General features: G+C 35.2%; 1 protein-coding gene across 5 annotated transcripts; it reads left to right on the top strand.

Moving 5' to 3' along the window:
- The first annotated feature begins 788 nt into the window (after window positions 1-788).
- PRP4K (pre-mRNA processing factor kinase PRP4K) lies at window positions 789-25,123 on the top strand. Of its 5 annotated transcripts, XR_011600224.1 has the most exons (20): window positions 797-901; window positions 3,571-4,764; window positions 8,829-8,999; window positions 9,636-9,788; window positions 11,008-11,089; window positions 12,491-12,701; window positions 14,588-14,661; window positions 15,214-15,304; window positions 15,502-15,649; window positions 17,038-17,175; window positions 17,983-18,136; window positions 19,077-19,191; window positions 20,041-20,192; window positions 20,583-20,669; window positions 21,335-21,430; window positions 21,984-22,118; window positions 22,666-22,711; window positions 23,215-23,299; window positions 24,043-24,088; window positions 24,942-25,123. XR_011600224.1 is itself a non-coding variant. In XM_070940726.1 (15 exons), exons 1-15 carry the CDS (start codon window positions 789-791, stop codon window positions 21,536-21,538), a joined length of 3,087 nt encoding a protein of 1,028 aa, XP_070796827.1. In that variant the 3' UTR covers window positions 21,539-22,076. The 5 variants fall into 5 exon arrangements, 1 of the variants encoding a protein (XP_070796827.1); XR_011600223.1 differs by having other exon boundaries at window positions 21,984-22,711; XR_011600225.1 differs by having other exon boundaries at window positions 21,984-22,711; window positions 24,043-24,436.
- The last annotated feature ends 1,110 nt before the right edge of the window (window positions 25,124-26,233 follow it).

Below are 26,233 nucleotides of genomic sequence, written 5' to 3'. Positions count from 1 at the left end.
CATGGCACCTGGGAAGATTACATCAGCCAGCAAGGCTAGCTAAGACCCCACCCCCTGGGAGTCTGACAACCAATCAGGATACTCTTTCTGGGCCCCAGGAAGTTCAAAGCCAGAGAGGGCATAAAACCCGGGGACTCGCTGCATCTCGCCCTTTTCTGTTCAGGAACTCAACCATGTGATCCTGTCCACCATTAAACCATCTTTCTAAGCAGTCTCCATGTTTCCAGTGTCTTTTTTCTCCACTTGGAGCTGAACCCAGAAGGATATTTCTTCCTACACCCCCAAAACATTTCATTCTCCAGGAGGGTGGGTGGGTGCTGACTTTCTACAGTTTTATCACTGGAGGTTTTTAAGAAGAGGCTAGACAGTCACTTGTCTGAAACGGTATAGGGTCTCCTGCTTGAGCAAGGGGCTGGACTAGAAGACCTCTAAGGTTCTGTCCTGATTCCTATTCCTATTCCTTTCCAATCCCTATTCCTATTCCTGTCCTGATTCCTATTCTATTCTGCCATAACCAGGCAAGAACATTCATAATTATATGCGAAATAGAAAAATGTTCATTCTTCTCAAGGTATTTTGTTGCATCGGACATGCCGCACTTCATCCAACTCAACAAAGAGCAGGAAGTAGAGTCACCCATCTACCCTTAGTCGTCCGAAGATCTCGTATTCCTCGGAAATTATCGCCCTTCTCCAGGCTCGCGATGTTTACATCATTTCCGGTTTGCTGAAGCAACCAGCCTTCGCCTTGCTGTCGCCTGAGGGGGGTTTTTTGTCTCCCTAGTGCGCATGCGCCACTCGCCAATCTCTTCACCGGCCCTCAGCGACGGCGGCGAAGAAGGAGTTTGGGAGTTCAAAATGGCTGCCCCGACGTTGGTGGAGTTGGCAATGCGGGGACACGGGTAAGGTTGCTTTTTTTTTTTTTTTAATTTAAAGAGGATAACTATGTTTGGCCTTTTTAGCTTCCTTTCACTTAACGAGGAGATGGGAGGGAACCGAGGGGGAGGGGGGAGAAAAAAGCGAACGGTGGGCCTAGAACGCGCCATCGACGAGCTGTTATAACGGTCGCGGGGAGGCCTTCGTCGGGCCTGAGCCCGGACTTCTGGCTTCTTCTCAATTACGGAGGCCGGGCTTCTTCCCCTTGCCGTCGTATTTAGTCGTACGGTTCTGACCTTCCTGTCGGTCAGTTGGGAGAGGAAAACCTTAACAAATACTTGGAAGCTCGTCCAAGGCTTCGCCTTCGCCTAACGGCTGCTACCTTCTAATGCCCTCCGCACGGTCCTCTGATGAAGAAAGGGAGGGGGTGGGTTAGGGGAAAAAAAAACCCGACTCTTTGAAAAGAAAGCCGTCTTTGTCCTCATTAAATCGTGTGTGGAAGGATTGGGGCATGTGTGGTTTTCCTTTCTAAATATACTCCCAAATAACATATGTACACACACATGCTCAGGAGGAATAACCTTACCAGTGATCGGCCTTTTTTTTTTTTTATGGAGGAACGATATAACAAAAAAAAAAAAATCAAGTGCAAATTAAGTGTTCATGTGCACACTTATTTCAAAATGAATTAAAAAGGATTTTTTTTTTTTTTTAGGTAAATCGGACTTGGGAATAAAATGGGAATGTGAGCTTCCATTTTGGGGGGAGGGGTTGGCAACTGTTAAGGTTGATACACTGTATCTCTGTATTCTGGATCGTTAATTTTTGCTTTTCACTGTTTAATGTGTTTCAGGTAACAGAGATATTGCTCTTTATGAAGGTTTGACACAAATTGTACTCCCCCATAAACTACAGTAGTGTTACATAGGATTAGAAGAATTTGATCCTTCTCCTTGACTGATTTAACAACTTGCACTAAGACGCAAGTGTGTTAGAGATAGTCTGCATTATCCCACTGACTTTTGGCTATAATCTTGAAGACCAATGGAGGTGGGCTCCAACAGCATAATGAGTTGGCTAGTATTAGATTCTAAGGTGCTTTGTACACAATGTTATAGAAGAAAAATTTCTATTTTAGATATGAAACAATTTTAGATATGAAAATGACATACTAAATACGTTTTTGACAGTGAGGCAGTAAAGTATGGTATCTAAATGTTAAACTTCAGCTTCTTTAAAGTTCTATTCCATTTGATTAGTCAGTTGCTAAATACAGCGAAACAACTACAATGACTTCAAACCCCAAATAATGAATAATGATCAGTTACTGATATGTCTGTACAGCTGTTCATTGTACACATGCCTTGGTGTTTTTCCTTCTTTGCACCTATTGCCATTCTTGTTCATTGTCCTTGAATCACTGACCCATCTAATGTTTCGAGATGGAGGAGGAAGGGTAGAAGAGACCCTGAGCCAAGCAGCATCTCTTTAGTGCTCCTTCTCCACCTCCTCAGTGATACAAAGGTGATCTCTTGCTCCTCACCAGTCTCCACTTAAGTTTTTTTCCATTCCTCTGTATCCCTGTCCAGCCCATCCTATAGCACCCCATTTTGATTTTTTAAAAAACAAATCAAGCTAGACTGATTTTTGTAGTAGACTTTAGTAATTTATGCATTAATAGCGCAAGCTGAATTGGATATGTTTACACTTATGAAATTAATTGCTACTTTATCATTCAAAGCTAGATTCTTACTATTGTTTTCATAAGTCATGCCCATCATTTGGTCAGACAAAACTGAGGGCAGGATGGCATAAATATAACATTTGGTGGAGGTGGTGCCTATTCATTTCCCTCATTTTCTCAAGGGGTAAAGATTTTGATAAGGTGAGATTTCTGATTTAAAAGGCTAATCCAAATATATACTCTAGTCCCGCCTTAGGTTTGAAAGCCATCTTGGTGACTTTGGGCCAGTCACTTTTTCTCAGCCCTCACAGGATTGTTGTGGGGAAAATAGGAGGAGGAAGGAGTGTTAGATATATTCGCTGTCTTTAGTTGTTTATAAAAATAATGAAGCCGAGTTGTAAATTAAATACAAAAACTAAAAATTTTGATGTGGAGAAAAAATGTTATAAGAATTTTGTAAACCATGTTTCAGTATTGGAATCAACAGATTAATCAGTTAAATAATATGCAGTTGCAAAGTATTTTAAATGTCAAGGTTTTTTTGGAATAATCACCTGTAAAGCAAGCACCGTATATCTTAAGTCCAGAGTTTTCTGTAATAGAACACATGGATTCCAAAAAAATTTCCATTCACATTGGTTAAAGACAGGTCAAAGGGAGAATGTTTTATACTGTCACAAGCTAGCAAACCTGATTCTCTGGCATTTCATTTACTCATTTCTTTGTCATTTCTACCTTTTGTGTGAAATTCTAAATATTACATCTATATAACTGGAATCAATTTCCACCCATTTTCTAGATAATTTGACACTTGAATTCTATCATGTGACATTTATTTATCTAAACAGTAGAAGTAAACATATGTACACCCAGCAGATCATTTTGCTACCTCTCCCTAAAAATGATTTAAATTATTAAATATCTTAGAATTATCTGATTGGAAAATATAGCATAAAGAATATTTTGTTGTTTAAGTTTATTTAGATTCTGCTTTTTGAAATATATTCACAGAATTGAAGAAGCTGATATATCTGAACGAAGTGCAAATGAAGAAAATGGAGATATTTCAGAAGGAGACCAACCACAAATTAAACATAGTCGACATAAAAAAAAGAAACACAAACATCGAGGCAAACATAAGAAACACAAACATTCTTCAGAAGAAGATAAGGACAAAAAGCATAAACATAGGCACAAACATAAGAAACATAAACGAAAGGAGGTTGCCGATACCTCTGATAAAGAAGATGGGCCAGCAAAAAGAACTAAAATTGACTTCTTAGCTCCTCTAGAAGATTTAGAGAAACAAAGAGCATTATTAAAAGCTGAACTTGAAAATGAGCTAATGGAAGGAAAGGTTCAATCTGGGATGGGATTAATATTACAAGGATATGAGTCAGGTTCAGAAGAAGAAGGAGAAATCAATGATAAGGCGAGAAATGGAACTAGATCTGCAAATAAATCAAATGTTAAGGGAAAGCTTGAGATTGTAGACAATAAAAGTTCAAAGAAACGCAGTAAGAGCAGATCAAAAGAACGGACTCGACACAGGTCTGATAAAAAGAAAAGCAAGTCAGGAGTTGATGGTATAAAAGAGAAAGCTACTAGAAGTAAATCAAAAGAAAGAAAAAAATCTAAAAGCCCATCTAAAAGAATAAAGTCTCAGGATCAAATAGGAAAGTCAAAATCTCCAACCCTTAAAAGGCGCTCTCAAGAAAAAAATAGGAAGTCACGATCTCCTCCTGAAGATAAAACTAAAGCAGAAGATAAGATCAAATCAAGAGATCGTAAAAAATCTCCACTTATTAATGAAAATAAAATTAGAGATCGTAGCAAAAGATCCAAATCTCCAATAGAACAAAGAAGCAAATCCAAAGATAGACAATCAAGATCGAAAGATCGAAAATCCAGGAGATCTGAGGCTGAAAAAGAAAAGAAGCTCATCAAATCACCTTCAAAAGATATGTCATCAGGTAAAGAAAACAGGTCTCCTAGTAAAAGACCTGGTCGTAGTCCTAAAGGAAGAAGTTTATCCCCAAAACCACGAGATAAACTAAGACGCAGCAGATCACCCCTGCTTAATGATCGCAGATCTAAACAGAGTAAATCACCATCTCGAAATCAGTCTCCTGTTAGGAGAGCAAAGAGCAGATCAGCAGATAGAAAAAGAAGAGAATCTGAAAGGAGACGTTTTTCTTCTCCAAGGTAATGCTGATGGAAAAAAATAATGATTTTGGTTTAGACATTATTCACAATTGTGAAAGTGGGAGTGGGTGGAGGATGATATTTGCCAATATTCTTGCATGCTCCAAAAATCTGCCTTTGGGATGGTATGTATGATGATATGATATTGGGGATGTAACAAATCAGCAAAATTCATGTCACTTCCTAGCTGTTAGTTATATTGCAAGCTGTCCATGAATAATGGATCCTGTTTTAGAAGATGAAGTCTGGCGGGACCTAAAGAATGTGCAATAAAAAAATAAATGTTTATATTGGGAGCAATAGAATGGGTGAGTTGGCAGTGAATAGAAAAACCTTAAAATGTGTAAGCATGTGATTTATTTATTTATTTATTTATTTTTGTAGTGCCAGTCTGTGACTTGTATTATTATGAATTGACTCATTTTCATTAGTTTCCGCTACAGTACTATTCTGTTATTTTCAGTAGAAACTACCTGCCTAATGACGATTATGTTACAAAAAAATCAACAGACTTAAGATAGTTTTACATAAAAATATATTCTACCAGTAATCAAACTCAAAGAGAAACATATCTATGGCAAGAGTCAGTTTACCTTGAAGGGATTTAGAGCAATGTATATCATATAACTGCCATCAAGTCTCGCCATGTTTTGGGGGTTTGTTTAAGATATCTGTGTTTTTGGGTTCAGTGAATGCAGATGGTTATAAAAGAGCCACTCTTTTTGATAATAAGGGCAAGCTGCAGAGGCAGTGCAATTCAGATATTAACGAGAAGTATCAGGTGGAAGCACCTGATCTGGTCCTAATTGGCAGATAAATTGCTGGGTTGTATAACAATCTGAGGTGTGATTGTATTGTTCAGAACGGAAAAACACATTGAATATAGTAATAAATATATTTGTATTTTGAGAATTCTAATTTGACTAACACATCTTTTCTTAAAGAAGATGTTAGGATTGTCCTCTTTATTCCTCTGTACTTGTCATTTAACAGCCAAACGTAAACAGGGATTAAATAACTATAATGTAAATTAAAAAAAATTTAGTAAACAATCCTCAGGTTGCTTATTGGAATCTAATTAGTGTTTGTGTTGCTATAATTTTATTTTGGGAATCAGTTCAATGATATCTGTCAATATGCATCAATTAGTGAGCAGTCATTGAATATATTAATATGTCTTATATTTTAAAATGCTGCATATTTTAAAAGAATTTCAAATTCAGTGGAATTTATTTCTGTATAATTGTTATAAGATGAAATTCACAAATTACATGAAAACTGAAAATCTATTGAAGCAATAGATTCTTAGATTTTGAACCTCTTGACAGTGAATGTTGGTGATGTTTTAGTTTTGTGTAACAGGCATAGGTACAGAAACAAATCTAAAATACTAAGTTGACACAAAACTTCCATATTTAACATAGAAACAATATCAGTAATCTTTTAATTATGATTTAATGTAAGATTTTAATGAGTTTGGCTGGATTATAAGTAATCCTAAGAAATGCATTTTTATCAATATGCTGCTTGTATACTTTTTCTGATAACTTTTAAATGTCATATTTTATTAATTTGTTATTAAATCATTAAACTGGGAACAACTGTTGTGACACTTAGAAATTTACAGAAAGGAGATAAATAAGGAGGGATATGATTGAGGTATACAGAATTATAGTGTGAATAAAATAGACAAGGAGAATGTTTCCTTTTCCAGAATTCTAGAATCAGAATCATGAAATTGAATACTGGAAGTATTAGCACAGAGAAAAGGATTTTTTAAAAACTCAATGCATAATTAAACTTTGAAAATCATCAACATGAGAGTTTTATTAGCTGTCAGTTTGGCTAGCTTCAAAAAAAAAAAAAAGGATAAAACAATTCATTGAAGTTATAGGAAACAAGAAGAAACCGCTGGATTAGATGGGTCAATGTCTGTTTTAGTAGGGCATCTCTGTTCTTATGTTAAAATCCATTTTGCAACTACAAGAAGTCCGGATCCAATTCACCAAGTTTAACTTAGCATAGATCTAAGTTACAGGATTGAAAAGAAAAATATTTTCAATGATGAGAAGCTTTTGAAATTTGGGGAAAACAAAATTTTCAGGACAAAATTTTCAGGCTTTCCTTATGCACATTTTATACAGTATGATTAAGCTTAAGTATATTGAATGTGAGAAAGCAAAATAATGTCTGTTGAATTAGTTGCAGTATTGCTAGAGGCAATAAAATAGGTGAGGATTAAGTGTACACACCGGCTAATACTTTGCTGAAACCTAAAACTGCTGTAATATGTTGTATAATATGAAGGAAGTATTATCAGGAGATTAAATTTGCTCATGATAATATGCTTTGCTTATTGCAAGAATCCTTTTACTAATTCTGTAAGTAAAATCGCATCATTTTTACATTGTGTAGTGTACTACTTTTCAAATATATGTGCTACTTTGTCCCATTTATGTCTTGAAAAGTAGTGGATGGAGTTCACACTTTTTTTTGTTTCTATAGATATGCTTATACTATATCTTCAGTTTTGTAGTCCAGAATCATGTATATTGCTGAAATGCAAGACAGTATATTGAAAAGAAAAGAATAGATTTCTTTGCTGAGGAAAGCAAAAAATGTGATAGTTAAGAAATGTTACTTTTTTGCCTCCCTCAGCTGATACCCCCCTCTTTAAACAGTAGATAATGCTTTCTTGATTCATTTTTCTAGATTAAGCATTTCAGTTTTTATCTGTCACACTGTAATCATTGTAAAGCTATCATTAGAGTCTGACTTTACTTTCATAGCTTTTAAAAAAACACTCATCCTTAACATTTAAAAATATTTTTCTACAACAATTTGGATAACAGTGGAGCCTGTTGTGAATTTTCACTTTATTATTTCCAGACTAGTTTTACAACTGTAATCTGCAATTTACCTAATTGCAGATTACAGTTGTAAAACTAGTCTGGATAAATTACTAAAACTAATCCCTTCTGTTGCCCATTTTACCAATAGCTGGGTAGGAATACAATCACAATTGGAAGTTTAAAATATACTGTGAGTAGTGATGGAATAAAGCCACAGCTTGAGATTTAAAATACATGTTAAAGGGAACTTTCTAGTGAATCTTATGCAGCCTAAGTGCATATACTCAATAATTACATTTTTGCTTAGTCTCTGGCTGATAGAACTAGATCTTTCTCTACCTGGACCGTCTCTGCAGGTAGATTCTAGTCCCCAGTCTAGGTTTCTGGATTGTACATGCTCCATTTGAGAAGCTATTCTTAAAATAAAACTGCTGACATAGATCCAGCCTCTCCAGTCCATCTCAGGATCAGCCAACATTAATAATTTTAGCACTGTTGGTATCACTGCAAACTTCAAAGAAAGAATCTATAGTAATGATATTTTTGCTTTATTACATGTTTTTAAAATATGTCCCTAATAACTACATAAACACAAGTGCAGGAGGGTCAAATTAATGTATATGAAAATAGAGTTTAAACATTTCATGTAAATTTAGATGCTGATAAATCATGTTTCATTCTTTAGAAATAACACTGTCTTTAGTGTTATTTAAGTTTCCGTTTTCTAGATTCTTGATTTTAGAATGTAAACTAGGAAATAAGTCTTGAGTTATATTTCATTCCTTGTCAGCTATAAATTTAACTCAAAGATTGTGAAAATCTTTCCAGCCTGATATCCTCTAAAGCAGGGGTGTCAAACTTGCAACCCACGGGCTGGATGCGTCATGTGCTGGCCCTGCTTCCACCCGGTTTAGCAAAGGGAGGAAAAGTCCCAATACGTCACGTGACGCCACTGTGATGGCGTGAGTTTGACACCCCTGCTCTAAAGCTTCTGAACTACAATTTTGTCATAGCTCAGTTAGATTGCTAATCATCAGAGAAGATGAGATCCTAAGTCTGAGTTAGGTAACAAAAATCATCTTTTTGTTTAACATTTTTCTTCTGTTTAAATTTATCTGTTAAATATTCTTTTCTAGTTTAATTTCAGATTGAACTTTTAAAGTGGCTTTCATCTAAGGTTATAATTCCTTTTTCTTTTTTACCTGCTTCAAGAACACGAACTAGAGATGACATCCTCTCAAGAAGGGAGCGATCAAAAGATGCCAGTCCACCTAGATGGTCTCCTTCAAGAAGAAGATCCAGGTCTCCACTTCGACGAAGATCTCGCTCTCCACTTCGACGTAGCCGGTCTCCAAGAAGGAGAAGTAGATCTCCTCGGAGGAGGTATATAAGTGGTATAGTTTGTAAGCAAAATAAACACTGTACAAGTGGTATTTTCCATTAGTATGAGGGGTTGATTTTCTCCATCTGGCTTCCACCTGCCATCAAAATACATTGGTATCCTGAAATCTCTTGTCCCTCTGAAGCAGATTTGAGAATATGTAATGCTCTGCAATAGGGAAGATTGTGTTATTGTTTGTTACATGATGCAGTGCAATCGTATCTGTATGCTAAAAAATAATGATTCTTTTCAAAGTGAGTTTACTTTTTCCAATTTCATAGCTGAAACTTCGTGTCAGATTATTCTATATTTCTTCTTGCCAGTAAATGTTTGAATAAAAGTATGTTATCCTAATATGGCTGTTAAAAATAGATATGGTTGTTAATCTAGATGTTTTAAACTACAGGTTCTGCAATTTCTGATTGTCTGCCACACTGGATATACTTGAAAAGTTTTGAAAGACATCACGATACCATGGGGTTACTGTTAAATCAGAAAAACTACTCTGGTATCTTTTCAGTGATATATATGTGTATCTCCTTTTAAACAATTTTAGTCTTTGAATTGTAAAATAATAGTATCAAACAAAATGAATATGTTTGTTATAAAAGTACATATTTTGTTAAATCCATTTTCAGAGACAGGGGTAGACGTAGTAGATCTCGTTTGAGAAGGCGATCCAGATCACGAGGTGGCCGTAGACGACGGAGCAGGAGCAAAATAGAAGATAAATTTAAAGGAAGCCTTTCAGAAGGAATGAAGATTGAGCAAGAATCTTCATCTGATGAAAAGTAAGTGTTGTATTTCAATATCTCATATAGCGAGATACCCTGGAATGATAAGAAACCTTAAATTATGAATTTAAGCTAGTAAGTAAAGTACATTGTAATGGATTTGCTTTTGTTGCATTAGTTATGCTGTTCTAGTGCTTTTTTCATTAAGATGGGATAGAAACATGGTAGGGAAAATGATTTTTTTCAGTTGTTTTAAAACTCTAGAAATTGGATTGGTATTGAAGCAGTTTAATAATATAACTGAATATTTACATATTAACTATGAAAAGCCCTGGGAACAGGTGAAATACTGGATGATTGTTGGATGCTAGATATCTGTATCAATACTTTGGGAAATCTTTAGAGTAAATCATAAGGGAGAGCTCTTCGTAAGCACCTTAAAAGCAGTGCAGTGGTCAGTATGGATTTGCCGAACAATTCTTGATAGACTAATCTTATCTTATATTGACCCCCCCAAACTGGATTTTTAAAAAAATGATACATACCGAATTTATCTTGATTGTATCAAAGATTTATCGAAATAGTAATAACCATTTAGTTTGCTCACAAAAAACCCACATAAAATAGGGTTACTCACTTAACAGCCACCACAATTTACCACCATAGTTCCATGGTAAATTACCGTCGTAAGATGAGGACTACCTGTACAAGGGAGACTAGTCTTCCCTATATAATAACTGAAATAAACATAATTTGGGTAATATAATTTTTATTTATTGTAATTTTTTAAATCCCACCTTTATTATTTTTATAAACTCAGGGCAAACATATTCCTTCTTCCATTTCCCCAACAACAACAATCCTATGAGATGAGTTGACTGAGAGTGTGACTACCCAAAGTCACCCAGGAAGCTTCATTTCATTATGAAAGGGGGAAAGTGTTTCCAGTTCCCTGAAATTCCTTAAAATGAAACAATTCTTGTTCATAAAAGTGTAGAAACTTCCTGATAGTGATGGAGTTGAGAACTACGAAATGGACATGCATCCCAACATGGGAGAAAATCCCCTTTTCCCTCTAACCAGCTTTCTTCAGGAAGACTTTCTAATTAAGAAGCTTTTAAGATAAGGTAAAGAAAAATAGCTGCTGCCTAAGGACACAGATAATATTTTCTGTGAACTTCAGGCCAAGAATGTTGAATGTTATTTTGAAAATACATGTTCTTGTATCAGTACATACAGTACTAAGATGTCAAATGGTTAATTTATATAATAATAGCCTTGAAGACTTCGATGTTGAAGAAGAAGATGAGGAAGCTCTAATTGAGCAAAGAAGATTACAGAGGCAAGCAATTGTGCAGGTTTGTTATGTTGCTAATTCTACTCAGACCAGACTAAAAATTTTAGTAGACTTATTGGAAGAAATGTCATTTACTTGTAACATCTGGGAGCTGTCCAGAGTTTGCTTCAAGAAGGTTATATAAATGTTTTAAATAAAAAGTTTGGTAAATTCCAGATGTCATGTACGCAACATTGTAATTGTAATTGTCAGGTGTAAAAATAATCCTACTATTCAAAGTTGTAATGGCTCTGAATGACATTTGTTAAAACATTTATAATGTAGGGCCTTTTTTTTTTAAAGGTGACCTTTATGGGTTGCACAAAAGAAATCTTTGCAATTAATGAAAACTGAGGAATTCTTAAACTTGTATAACTATTGTATGTAGAGCTAGATGTCTGCACATTATGGATAGAAAAGAAGTATGCCTCTGTTGAATCATTGTCTTGTTCACTTTATCAAGGCATTAGCTCAAACAACTGCTCTACATTATTACAACCTGTGGAGAGATATAGTGAGCTTCAAAACAGATAGTTCATACTCGCTAGAGTGTGTTCAGATATTAAAATGGCCTTGCATTTCCAAACATTTTCTGACATAATTGGTTGCTACTGTGTATCTCCCCACATATGTGGCAGCTGAAAGAGGAAAGTAGTTAAGAAGAAATAGACTGAAAAAAGGACTTGCATAGTAAATGCCAGGCTATTGCAGTTTGGAATGTACAATATGAAATGGATTTCTCAGTCTAGAATTGATTGAATGCATATTTATTTATTTATAAATCGAATTTAGAGACTACCCATCTCACAGAGCAACTCTGGGCAGTGTACAATTAAAAACATCAAAATAGTATATTTCAATAAGAGGAGGCAGTTACAAGAAGAATAGAACAAAGTTAAAGGGGGGGGGGGTTGCCATTAAGGTGCTCTAAGTGAGGTGGTAGAGCAGGTATTCAAACTTCCAAAAGAGTATCTGCCATGTAGACCTTTAAAGCACATAACCAACTTCTTGAATTGGACCTGGAAGCAAACTGGTACCCAGTGCAACTTAATGTAACAAAACATTACATGCATCACTCTTGCAAATTTGCTTTCACAGCCACATTCTATACCAGCTGAAGCGTCCAGATACTTTTCAAGGGTAAGCCCCATGTAAAGTGTATTGCAATAGTTCAAGTGGGAGATGACCAGGGCATGAGTGGCTGAGAGAAGGGCCTCCATATCCAAGAAGGGATGTAACTTGTGCACAACAGGAAGTTGATTTGCTTTTATAGCAGAATCTTAATTCTTGGGAGGTTGCTCTTGGGCTTCAGGAACGCAGCAAAAACACAAGATTCTTTTATAATGCTGGAGGAAGTATAAATAGCATTTTTATTTATCTCCTTATCAAATCCAATATAAATTATGGCTTTTTTCCTTTTTAGAAATATAAGTACTTAACAGAGGATAGTAACATGTCAGTCCCATCTGAACCAAGCAGCCCTCAAAGCAGTACTCGCAGTCGTTCCAACTCACCAGAAGGCATTCTTGAACGGGTAGCAGCTGATGTTAAAGAGTATGAACGAGAAAATGTGGACACTTTTGAAGCCTCAGTGAAGGCAAAACACAACCTCATGGCAGTTGAACAAAATAATGGTAACCATTACAGAGTTTTTAATACACTCTGAAAGAGTGATTATCAAATAATCAACAGCAAGATATTTACATTAGGACACCTAAGTAAAGCAATTTATATCCTTAATTTATAACGGAATATAAACTATTTTTGTTACTTGTAGCTAAATAGAAAATTAGCTAAATTATGACTGAAGCCACTGATGGACTTGAGACACTGAAGAGAAAAATATATTCATCTTGATAGACTTAATTTATAGACTTTAAAGATTCCTCTTCAATCTTTAGCACAATAGGTGTACTATAGTGCTGGGCAGACTTCTGTTCCTGCAGTGTGATTTTCTCCTTTCATTCCTTTCCACTTCCTGCAATTTTCTTTTGTCCTCAAAAATGTTCCGTCTGGGAACCTCTGAAGTACATTTTCATGGCATATAGGGGTGCAAAAGATAAGAGAAACTATTACTTGTTTCTCTTTGCAAACATCTATAGCAGTGGTCCCCAACCTTTTTATCGCCGCGGCCCGCTGAGCGTGCGCAGGGGTGGGGGCACGGCCCAGGAGCTTTTGCGCACGGCCCATTGCGCACGGCCCAGGAGCCTTTGCGCTGCAGCGTTCATGTCCCCCGGCCGCTGCGCGGCCCGGTGCCAGGTACTCCACGGCCCGGCACCGGTCCGCGGACCGGGGGTTGGGGACCACTGATCTATAGAACTAAACCTAGTTTAATGTCACTTAATACAATATATCAGACAGGGACACTGTACATATTTCTAAACAGCACCATGTATTAGCATTTCAAAGTTTATTTAATACTGTAATATAGTGGCATGTATTTAATATTAAGATTACTTACAGTTAAAAGAAAAGTAGAAAATAGAATTGAACGTCCATCTCTCTTAGCTAGTATGAGTATTTCAGCTCACTGTCATCCTTACATTCTCAAAAACCAGAGAAACTGTTTCATATGCAATGATAAATTGACGTACTTTACCTAGTTTTACTGTTAAGAGCTATAAAACATCCTTCTAGTTTAAAAATTAAGATGTACTAGAAAACCCATGCTCCGTTGGGTTATCGTTTCAGATATATTTCCTAAGCAGAGAAACCAAATGACCAAAAGCACTGGGAGCAGGGACAACTTCCAATTTTCTGCTGGCTTGCCCATTGAGTTTTCTTGTGGGAATCTGGCAGAGAATGTTGAAAACCTCCCCTCCCTTTTCCTTTCCAGCAAGCAAGGCTGCTGCTAAGTGGGGGAGGATGGAGGGATTGTGAGACTGGCTGGGAAACTATCATGGAACATTGAAAATGATTGTGTGACCACAGCAGCAATGCAGCAACAGCCAGAAGCACTGAAATAGTCACAGCTTTTCCAAGTTTCATTCCCTTAGGAGTCATACTGGATTTTAGACACGTTCTGTAATTTAGCCCATTTGATGTACCTTGGTTCAAAAATTGTTAGCCTATGATGCACCATTTCGCCCAGTTCAAGATCATGATGAGAGCTTTAGTAGTATATAGGTTGCACGTTTTAATTTTGGAATCTCTAAAAGTTGAAATGAGTGTATTGTGTAGTTTAAACTGTAAGAAAAGCTGTTTGGGAGATTCAGCTCTTAATTCCTATCTTCTCTTGAGTTGAGGTAGCATAGCTTTCTCCATTCAGAATTGTAAAAGTAACCATCTTAACTTTAGTGCTCAATGAAAACCTTATTCTTCAGTCATTTCAAGCCCATAGATTTTAATTGACCATCTTGGTAGTGTTTATTTATGGATTGTTGGTTTATTTATGGACTGTAATTGTGTATATGTCATCCAAGATGATCTCATTAATTGTACATTGAGTATGTGTGTTTAAACTTGTTAATCATTTCATTTTCTTTCATTCTAAGTCTAATTATTTGAATATTTGTTTAAGGTTCATCTCAGAAGAAAATCACAGCTCCTGATATGTTTACAGAATCAGATGATATGTTTGCTGCATATTTTGACGTAGGTGCACTAATAGATATATTTTATCACGGTTGTTGAAATGCAGCACTATTTTAGTGAAACAAATATATAAAAACCTCTTAAAACTCACTAAATTATTTTGAGAACCAGTTTACAATATGATTCTAAATCTTGAAGGGGTGATAGTGCAATTTCTCAGTGGGATGTAAATGGGTAAATATTAAAATATATTTAACATTAGTTAAATATGCACTGGTATCTTACTCTTAGGTTAGTAGATATTTAATGTAGTATAGGTTGCTTAATATTATAGACTTATATACTGCTTCATAGTGCTTTACAGCCCTCTCTAAGCGGTTTACAGAGCCAGCATATTGCCCCCAACAATCTGGGTCCTCATTTCACTATGGAAGGCTGAGTCAACCTTGAGCCTGATGAAATTCAATCTGCCAAACTGCTTGCAGCCAGTGATCAGCAGAAGTAGCCTGCAGTACTGCACTCTTAACCACTGCGCCACCGCGGGTCACACACACACACATACACACTTCAGATATTTAAAATGTGATGAAAAAGCTTAAATCTTTATTTCAGAGTGCACGTCTTAGAGCTGCTGGCTTTGGAAAAGACTTCAAAGAAAATCCAAATCTCAGGGATAACTGGACCGATGCTGAAGGATATTACCGTGAGTACAGTCGCTAAATTTCTTTTGTGTTATCTGCTGAATAACACTTGTAAATTAATGTGTTTTATTATTAAAGTGTCTTCATTCTGCATAGCTAATTTGTATGTAGCAATGCTTTCACTAGTTCTTGTGCTTTGTTTTGAATATACAAGGCATCTTACATGCTTTTCTTTTCCATTCTCTCCTCCCCATTCCAGGGGTTAACATAGGTGAAGTGCTAGATAAACGTTACAATGTGTATGGTTACACTGGCCAAGGAGTTTTCAGTAATGTGGTTAGAGCCAGAGATATGGCGAGAGCAAACCAAGAAGTGGCTGTGAAGATCATTAGAAACAATGAACTTATGTAAGTGAGAAAGTTCAAATGCTTTTGATTGTATTGAGCCATTCAATAATAGTAGCAAATAACAAATATAAAAGAAATTCTGTTGAGCAGAATTTATTTATTTAAAGTGTCACATTTATCAATCATATGTATAATTAACTGAAATTAAACTTCAGCGGTTAGTTTTAGTCACTAGAGAACAGGGTTTTTTCATATGCCATATTGCTTAAATCATTAATATATTTAAATCAAATGTTTTCCGTAATTTAATAAATAGCATGTGGGAAAATGCAAATTGTTTGGCCTCGTCTAAATATTTCTGACATTTAACTTATTCATTAAATAGTGACTTAGCCACATGTTATAGGAAAAATTGAAATGTTGTCTATTTCCTTAACTTCAGTTGTTCTTTATACATTTATATGGCATTTGAAGGGAACTTTTGGCAGCTCTCTTATTTCTCTTAGTATTTAAGCCAGAAACAAGTGATTTCAAAATGCAACAGAAGTAAGATATTACTACAGGTGTGCACAGAATGGAAATTATATTTTGTTCCAAGCCTGCAATAAACCATCACTCCTAGAAGCTTGATTGAGCCATGTTGGGTCAATTGCAGTTTGGCAAATTGAAAATTGGTTGACTTTTAGGGTTATTATTAATTTTTTCCAGAGCAAGTTGCAGTGGAATCCTGGCTTAACTGTGCAGGGCAAGTGCAGTAACACTAGTACACATCTCCCATGCTACCCTCAGCAGCTTCTACCATGCCAGATCTCACTGATCTGCTTCCTTTACCTTCCAGTGTCTTCTTTCCCGGCACTCCCATAGCTATTGCCACCCCTAGTGCTGTCCCCAGTTAAGAGCAGATTCTCAGCATGGCATATCTCATTGGCTTTCCTACCCTTGACTTTTGCCAATTCCTTCCCTCCTCTGTCTCCCCTCAATTGCAACCAGTGCTCTTAGTCTTCCTTTTCCCTTCCACTTAATTACACTGCCACCTCTACCAGGAACAGCCTGGATGTCACTGACATCCAGAATAAAGCAGTCCTATTCTGTTTTATGGACTCAATGAATGTGCAATGCATTTTTCCTTTCAGACGTTTCTATGCTTGGAACACTGTATGCCTAAACAGTTTACATATCCCCAGATTTTGCTACATTTAATAGGAAAGGAATACATAAGGAATTAAAATGTTATTTCTCATAGTTCTTGCCCATGGTAACACAAAAAAATCCAAGTGCCCAGAATTTGCATTTTTATTAATTGATCTGGTTTTGAATGGATATGAACTTCAAATTCAAACATTTTTGAAATGTTGATGGAAAACTATAAGATTGAAAATTACATGATTGAATATAGATGGAAGAGGAGTTTGGTTTTTGTGTTCTGTAATAAATTATATTTTTTTCAGGCAAAAAACTGGTTTAAAAGAACTGGAATTCTTGAAGAAGCTCAATGATGCAGACCCTGATGACAAATTTCATTGTCTACGTTTGTTCCGACATTTTTACCATAAGCAGCACCTTTGTCTAGTGTTTGAACCTCTGAGGTATGTATCAAAAAGTAAATTTAAGCCCCTTTAAAAATAAGTTTTATCATACTGATTTATGAAGTTTTACATTGTTATAATGCTTCAGAAATAGTTATTCCACCAGTTTAATGATAATTTTCATATTTAATGAACATATTTGAGGATTAATATAAATCTGTTCATGTATTCACAGTTTAAAGGTACACATGCACTGGTCTCTACTTCCCTGTTCCAATCAACAAATTTAAGACGATTCTTTCATATGTTAGCAGTTTTTATCAAATAGCTGTAACTGTAACATATAATTCTTGATTGAATAATAAAATATTAAATTAGTGAATTCTGACAGAAGAAACAGTATAAAACCAGTAAGTGGAAGACATAATTTTTTAATGTGTATTTGAAGCATTTAACATAAAATCCTTTGATTTCTGTGCAAGTATTGAAGCAGTTTGTCAGCTTGAAAAGATAATTTGTTTTCTTAGCATCAAATTTCTGTCAGTTTTATTTGAGGTGGACGTTGAAAAATAACACTCTTCATTTGCTAAGAAACATCCATACTGTAATTAATGCAACTAAGTTTTCACAATCACCCATCTGTTGCTTAGTTTGCTTGGTTTTCATACAAATCTACTTAATGAACTTAGCACACATGCTCTTTTCAATAGTCCTTTGCAAGTAATTTGAAGAATAAAAAATACTATGTAAACATTTTTAAAATATATTTATAATGAGTCATTTTTTAAATATTCTGCAGATTTTTGTAAAAATGAATTTTGTGTATTAAGTTTTGTTCTAGTTTCATTGTATTGGTTCTCAATTTAGTATGAATTTACGAGAAGTTCTAAAGAAATATGGAAAAGATGTTGGTCTCCATATAAAGGCTGTGCGATCCTATAGTCAGCAGTTATTCCTGGCCTTGAAACTTCTGAAAAGATGCAACATTTTACATGCTGATATCAAACCAGATAACATTTTGGTAGGTAATCTCAGTTATAGTTCTATAGCAGTTTCTTTGAAAGAGACAAAAGTATTCATCATGTGTAACATTACAGTTGAATTGCCATATCAGTTGCTCTCATTTTTTTTTTTTTAATTTGATTTATATGCCGCCCTTCTCCGGAGACTCAGGGCAGCTCACTGCGTTAAGCAATAGCCTTCATACTTTTGTATATTTATACAAAGTCAGTTTATTGCCCCCACAAACTGGGTCCTCATTTAACCTACCTTAGAAAGGATGGAAGGCTGAGTCAACCTTGAGCCTGGTAAGATTCGAACCTGCAGTAATTGCAGGCAGCTGTGTTAATAACAGGGTGCTTTAAACCACTGTACTACCAAGGCACCTGTCATTGCATTTTGTATGTGTGTGTGGTCCCAACATAATCTAGGGATTACCCTGGCAGATAAAAAAGAGGGATTTCTATTGAAAGTGCAAAACATTGTTCAGATGATATGTAGAAGAGTATTTTGCCCATTGTATATCAAAGTGGAAAAATGTGAATGCTTTATGGTTTGGATTATTGTGATTTCATTTTTTATTGAATTATCAAGTGCATAAATTCCAGTTGTTTTCAACAATGTTGCCACAAACTCCTCTTTAATAGAAAATGTAGCACCTTCACAAGTAAGATCAATACATTGCAACATAGTCAACTTCTCAATATTTTGACATTTTTGCTTCAAATATGAAAATAACCCACCTGGATTATAGACCAAGGTGTTACTGTGTCCACTATTCTGTTTCTTAATAGCCTATAGCAGATCATTTAAGTGTAATGATTAGCATATCTGTGTGTTGTGTGTATAATAAATTACAAAAGAATGATTTCTATTGAAAGCGTGTGTGTGCATGCACACACACGCGTATAGTAGTGCCACTTATTATTTTTATCCATAATTATTATTTTTGCTTCTTTTAGGTGAATGAATCAAAAACCATTTTAAAACTTTGTGACTTTGGATCAGCTTCACATGTTGCTGACAATGATATCACACCATATCTTGTTAGTCGATTTTACCGTGCTCCTGAAATTAGTAAGTTAATTACTCTATTTAGGTTAAAATTATTAATAAACATTAATTTAACTTTAATAAAGTTAAATTTTATGAGTTTTATGATTGATATCATTCTTTGGTGTGATATCAGATATGTATAATCCTTAATTAATATGAAAATGTCTATAGAAATTGGAATCTGAAGTTTAGATTACAGCTGAATGGAAGTAGGGGCCATTTTAAAAATCTCATGGTTTGGGGGTTTAACCTCTTTAATTTCTTTTAAATCCTCATTTTTTTTCCTTGTTGAGAACTATGCCACCACTTTTGCCTTTTTGTAGGATCCTTAGTTTGTTCTTCCCAATCTTTTTTTCCTCTTGGTTGATTCTCCTCACAACTTGGTTCATCTATCCTTCTTGGTCTTTCTTTCTGTTCACTGGAGAAGCCCCTGCATCATCTGAGTATCTGCCTGACAAATGAAGAATTTAACATGGAATTTTGCACGTGTGTTAACTTATTCTTACTCATCCTGCTTTTTCTGATTGAATGGAAGTCAAGAGATGCACATTTGAAACAGTATAATGTGACTCAGATTTTGCTACATCATGCAGTACTATTTTACCCAATTTCTCTTCATGTACCATTTAAGATTTTACGGAAGATAGCTAGTATTTCCATCAGTTATCTGAAAATGACAAAATAAGGAAGAAACAAGAGGAAAATTACAGTTAGTGACATAGACACTTATCTGAATTGATGACATATAGAAATACTCTAGACGTTATAATTCATTCTCTTTTCTGCCAGGCTGATTTTAGAAAAAGTAATTACATTTATTGCAGTTTAATATGACCAAATAGCCTGTAATCTAAAATTGTTCTCCTTCAGTTATAGGCAAAATCTATGACTACGGTATAGATATGTGGTCTGTAGGCTGTACATTGTATGAACTTTACACTGGGAAAATATTATTTGCTGGGAAAACCAATAATCATATGTTGAAACTTGCTATGGACCTCAAAGGAAAGATGCCAAACAAGGTAAAGAAATGAAATCCTTATAAAAATCAACAAAACAAGGTGTGCCCCCCCCCGAAATATTCAATAGCCAGCCAACTGTCCTGTAAAAAAAGATATATAAATGTTATTGGAAATTGCTTATAGATGTAATGCTAATTAATGTTAAATCACAAATAAACAGTATTTTAAGTAAAGAAAAAAAAAAGAAATCCAATACTTTGTGGAAGGGTGGGGTAGACTTGTTTCAGTTTTCTGGAGTTAAACTCTTAGTGTATGACAGAATGATTTAAAGTTTTTTTTTTCCATTTTACGAAAATGTACCGAAGTTCATTTTTGTATTTGGATTTACTGTTTTTAGGATAAACACTTAAAAGCCGCACTTTTAACATTTTTTAATGCTGTTCTTTCCAGATGATCCGAAAAGGAGTGTTCAAAGATCAGCACTTCGATCAAAACCTCAACTTTATGTACATAGAGGTAGATAAAGTAACAGAAAGGGTAAGTAATAGAATAAGCAAGATTGCTTTCTGTGGCATCCTTAATTAAAATTTTTCATAAAGGTGTTATGATGTATAAGAATCTTCCACAAATAAAAACCTTTCGTTTACAGGGAATTGTGAGGTATAGTATAGTAGAGAATTCAAAATATACTAGGTTGTGCATAAACCTGAACTGACTAAAACATTTGTTTGGTTTGATTGCATTTATTTATAAAAGATCCTTCTGTCCTCTTCATGCTATTATTCTTAAAGATACAGGTTTTTTAACCCAGACATGAGAAACAGGTAACTATGACTCTAGGCTTTATGTTAACTTACAGTTCCATTCCTGAAGCTCCAGCACTTAGACTCTGAAAACATAAAAGATCCAAGGGGGAAAAAAAGATGCATTAAAGTTTTGTAATTTCGAATGATCACTAAATGAACTGTTGTGAGAACTACCTGTAGTTATAATACTGTGGAAGTTTTGTTTTCCCCTTTCTGTTTTTCCAATTGACAACACTAGGGCCATGGTACAGTTATTATTTGGGGAAAGTGTTTTGCTTTCAAAAGCCAAATTTCAATTGCATAATGTGTAATCTCTTAATTGGACTGGCCATTTCATATTCTTGGTAATTTTACTCTTATCTTGAAAATAAATGCTGGATGCCCTTGTCTTGGTAGGAAAAAGTGACTGTGATGAGCACCATTAATCCAACAAAGGACCTGCTTGCAGATTTAATTGGGTGCCAACGCCTCCCCGAAGATCAGCGCAAAAAGGTTCACCAGTTGAAGGACTTGTTGGACCAGATCCTCATGTTAGACCCAGCTAAACGGATTAGTATCAACCAGGCCCTACAGCATGCCTTCATCCAGGAGAAAATTTAAATCCAGTGAAGATATTCAAAGGGTTTGAATAGTTAATATACAAAGACTGATGAAGTTTCACTGCAATTTATAAATGTACATATAACATATAAATAATTCCCCTGCAAAATTGAGGAAGAATGATATATTTCAATTAACACAAAGGTGGATTATTTCTTTTAGAAATGTTAGAGTAAATCTGTTTGTCTCTCATGTGAAGATTTTTTCACTGTAGAATTATTTTAATTGCCAAGACTGCACAGGAGTACAGTGCTAAAATATATGGTTGCAGTTCCTCTCAAATAATACATACACACATGCGCACATGGACTATATATATATAAAAAAATCTGTGATGAAATATCAGTAAGACTGGGTGGTTGATTTTGGTTTTTAGCAAATTTGGCTTCATTTTTGTCTCTGAAAAATGGCCAGCATAAATGCTGTTTATATTACATTTTCCTAGGTGTGTGCGTGCAGGCCACAGCAGCATGCCCTTGGTGTAGTCAGTGCCGAAAGGGGTCTGTTCCTTCTTGAGCCTGCCCACAGGGATGGTCTCCTCTTTTAAAGCAGGTTGCGTACAACTTTCAGTACACTGAAGGTAAGCTAAACCATCAACATCACTGGTGTTTAAGATGTTAATTGTACTGGATCAACTGACAAACGAGAATCGGTCACTCTAGCAGAATTCCCTGCATGTTTTATAAAGGAGATATACCTATATATAAATATATATATAAATATATATATTATTTTCTGGCATTACAACTGTGGCATAATTCCAGCTTGTGTTTGATCATCACATTCAAAGAAAAAAAGTGGAGGAGTGTGCACTTGATGGAGAGAGCGCCTTCAGTGTACTGTTTATATTACTTTTTTTAAAATATCAACTTGCTACATAGACTTTATACCTTTTGTTAAATACAGTTCACGATGGCATAAAACCAGTACTTAAGTCATTTTCATTTACTAACAACAAATGCTAAGCTCTGGTTCCAAAAGTCCTTATCTCCTCTTGGCCAGATAGAAAGCACCACAATTTTTTTTAGCTATTTGTATGTCATTTGAAAATGTACTGCTTTATGCTAAAGGTGTTTTCATTTGTTCATTGTTTTCATTATTTGTGATCATGTTGTCTTTCAATACAGGCATAAACCTTCCACTCTTGAACAAAGCAGCTGCTTTTTAAAAGCGGTAATTGCTTCTTTACCTTTTATTTCTTTTGTAAATGAAACTTTAAGAAATGTGACTTTAAAGTGTTGTCTCTTGCATAAAATAGTTGACATTCACTTATTGTAAAGTGAAGATTGTTCTGCTGCATGTAAAGTGGACCATGCAGATTTCTGTATGTTTTCGGTATGCATCATTAGATAATAAAGTCTTTTGTGAACAAGGCATTGGTAGCCCTTTTTAAAAGATTTTTGTCTCCGGCGTTGCCGACTCAGGTAAACCGTAAGAACTTTCCTTTTTAATAGTCCTTTAATTAAAACAATTACTAAAAGATGTGATCCCCTGAAAGAACTTTTAGACTATTAATTATTGAAAATTCAATGTAAATATTGTCCCAAGCCCCCTGCAGATATTGTCTGCTTTCATTGTTAAGAAATTTATTCCTGTAGGTTATTGAATTAGATGCAGGTTTTAACTAATGTTTGTGCTGTTTTTCTTACTTTTCCTTTTTGATGGTGCTGAGAGAGACAAAGGAAAGCAAGTCACAGGCCACTCAACGCCTACTCCAGGGGGTCTGGTTTGCTGAGACACCATCTTCACCTTCCTAACAAGGTTATTTCTGACAGCATGTGTAGATAAACATTTAGCAACAACTTTAAAAATAGTTTGTTCATCATGAAGATACTCAACTGAATCAATTGTTTGCCAGCCCAATATTTTTTATTAAAAGCGGTTCATACAACAGATGATTCGTGTTTGTTGCCTAGCTAAAACTTAGATGTTTTATAATATTCTGAAGTTTATAAGGATTTTTAAAATCCATAAAGGCATGTACTTAAAACGAAGTCATATTTAGTGCAGCCAAACCTATTGTTTGCTAATGGGATGCTTCCTAGGAGCTGTTCCCTACTATAATGGAATAACAAACTACGACAGTAGTTGATAACATTGTCTATTTTGAAGCTCTACGCTGTCTCTCTAATGTTACTTAAAAAGTAGTAAAAGTGATTGTCAACTTATTTAAAATGTTTCTTGTTTGTGCAGGAAACAAAGCAACTTCACTGAAAGGAAGATATATATTACTTGATAGTCTTTTGCACACACAGTAAAGGGGCATGCTGTTTTGACAGTGCTATCAGCCTCCCTTGCGCATCTAGTGGCAATATGACACATGTCATAAAATGTGATGGTCTTCACCATTTGTTCGTGTCCCTGCTTCCAAATAATAAAAGACAGTTGTCATGACAATTCCAGTAGCAGCTACAACCTTCCCCCCCCCCACTTATGGCTACAAAAATTTTAAACTTTCCTAAGAAAAAACAAAGTTGCTTGTTTACTTATTCTTTGTGTTATAGATGCCGTTCAAATGAAGATGATGGCAACCAGAAGACATGAACAAAGGTTTCTGTTCTCTAAAAGATATGCAAAACATTCTTATGTCTTTTTTTTTTTAAGAAAAAAAATCTTTTGTTCACAGCTCACAGATATAGACTTCATTTACACTTTCTCATGCCGGCAGTTCTTAGCATAGTACTCTTGTGGTGATGTTTTTTGGTTTTGGTTTTCTTTATACAAATGTTTGTTTCATTTCTGGATGATAAGATTTTTATTGTAGTAAAACAGATAGGCAACTGATTATATTTTAAATCCATTATAGAGCCTCCATGCACACCTTCAAAGTATAATCAAATGCTGTTATAGGATTGCCGACATAACTGCTTAAGACTTTATAATGGTATAGTCATAGAGGTAATATATTAAAGTATATTTGGGCTGCCAACTATTAATACTCTGTGACACTCTGTTAAAGTGACATAAATTATTCAGTCCTTTTGCATTGTTTTAAGTAACACAGTATGAATTTGGATGTCTGTATAAAAAAACCATCTGGATTCTGGTTTTGTTAAACTCTGCAATCTAATCCAATCCATACTGTACTGGTAGTTTAGTTTTTGCCTTATCCAGCAATCCTATTAGATGTTATGAACAAGGTGGTTTCACATGGAAGCCAATCTAAGTTTAACAAAAGATCTTCAAAGGGAGGTTATGAAGAAGCATAAGTGATGTTTAAAATTCCTAACTTCTGTAACAGTATTTCAGAGTTAGAAATATATTTTGAGTACTGTATACTTTATTCTGTTCATTGGTGTTTTGTGCTACTGCATAGATTGTTATAACAGAAAAAATGTTTAGGAACAATTTTGGTAAATGATATTGAATACTCTGCTAATAATATGTTTCCCTTCCTATATAGGGTAAGTGGAAAATTTGTGACAGGAATTTACATGGCTTGATGTGAGCTCAAGAAGCTGAACCAGTCTGAAAATTCAGGATGATAATGTCTTTGCTGCTGAAATTGACAAGCTGTAACACAGAGTTTTGAATCAGCACGAAACAGAAATTTTCTTTAATAAAGCTTCATTTTCTATCATTTTCTATTGCCTCTGATAAAGCTTATTTTTCAGTTTTTGTTTATTCTATATTGTAATAGGTAGTAGTTCAGTAACACTATGTGCCAGCAGCCTGGTAATACAGAACCAATTTATTAATAGATGGTAAACAGAAACAGGTCACATTATTCATTTACTGTTTCTCTGGTGATTGCTCCTCCACTCCCCCGTGAGAAAATTGAGATACTTTTTACAAACTAATCATGTTCCCTAGCTCACTATTCTTTAATCTATGCTCCTCCAGTATTTATTTATTATGTTTGTATCGTATCTTTTAGTCAGGAGTTCAAGGTGGGGGAGGGGTGGCGGCATAGGGAATATAGGATACTATACTGCATGGGCTTTCTGACTTATTGGTTGGGAAATTTGGGAGCCGAAATCCAAACACTGGGAAGACTCAAGGCAGTTGTCATTTATGTAAATTCTAATAAGTATCTGAAGAAAAATGCCTGGAGGCCAATCTTACCTTATAAAATTACATTTTTATATAGATAGCAAACCTCGGTAGAAATGAAGATGTGACTGGTATTGAGTCAAAATTTCAAAGAAGCTTGGGAAAGGATGCAAGCATTTTAAGAAGGTGAACTTGTCTTTCCAAACGTTTCTTCTGAATAATATTTTAAAGCATTGCAGCACTATCTGGTACTGGGTCCCAGTTCATGAAACGTGAACATCACCACAATGTATTAAATGTGCTATAAGCCTTCTTATTTAACATTTTTCTGATACTCAGTTTGAATACAAAATATAGAAAAACATTTTGCTGCTTATAAATATTTGGGAGGTGTTTTTGGTAGAAATTTGATGAGATGGTTCTTCAGAAATTTCTAAACTATTTTCCACATACCATTCTCCACATACCCTACCAACATGGCCAGCAATTAAGAATGCTGATAGTTGCATCTTGGCAACATCAGAAGCATCAGATATTTTCTACTCCAGGTATAGCAGTGGAAAATGGGATAATCCAATTTCTATTTAATTAGAAAGTTTAAAGCCACCGCACCTATTGTCACTTCCTATTTTTCAGTCTACCCTGTTTCCCTGAAAATAAGACATTCCCTGATAATGAGCCCAATCTGGCTTTTGAGCCATG

Source organism: Pituophis catenifer, unplaced genomic scaffold, assembly GCF_029215685.1.
Source record: "Pituophis catenifer annectens isolate HBS135680 unplaced genomic scaffold, rPitCat1.0.hap2 SCAF_3, whole genome shotgun sequence".
Lineage (NCBI taxonomy): Eukaryota > Metazoa > Chordata > Lepidosauria > Squamata > Colubridae > Pituophis > Pituophis catenifer.
Note: the sequence above shows the minus strand (reverse complement) of the source record. Positions and strands in the feature narration are given on the sequence as shown.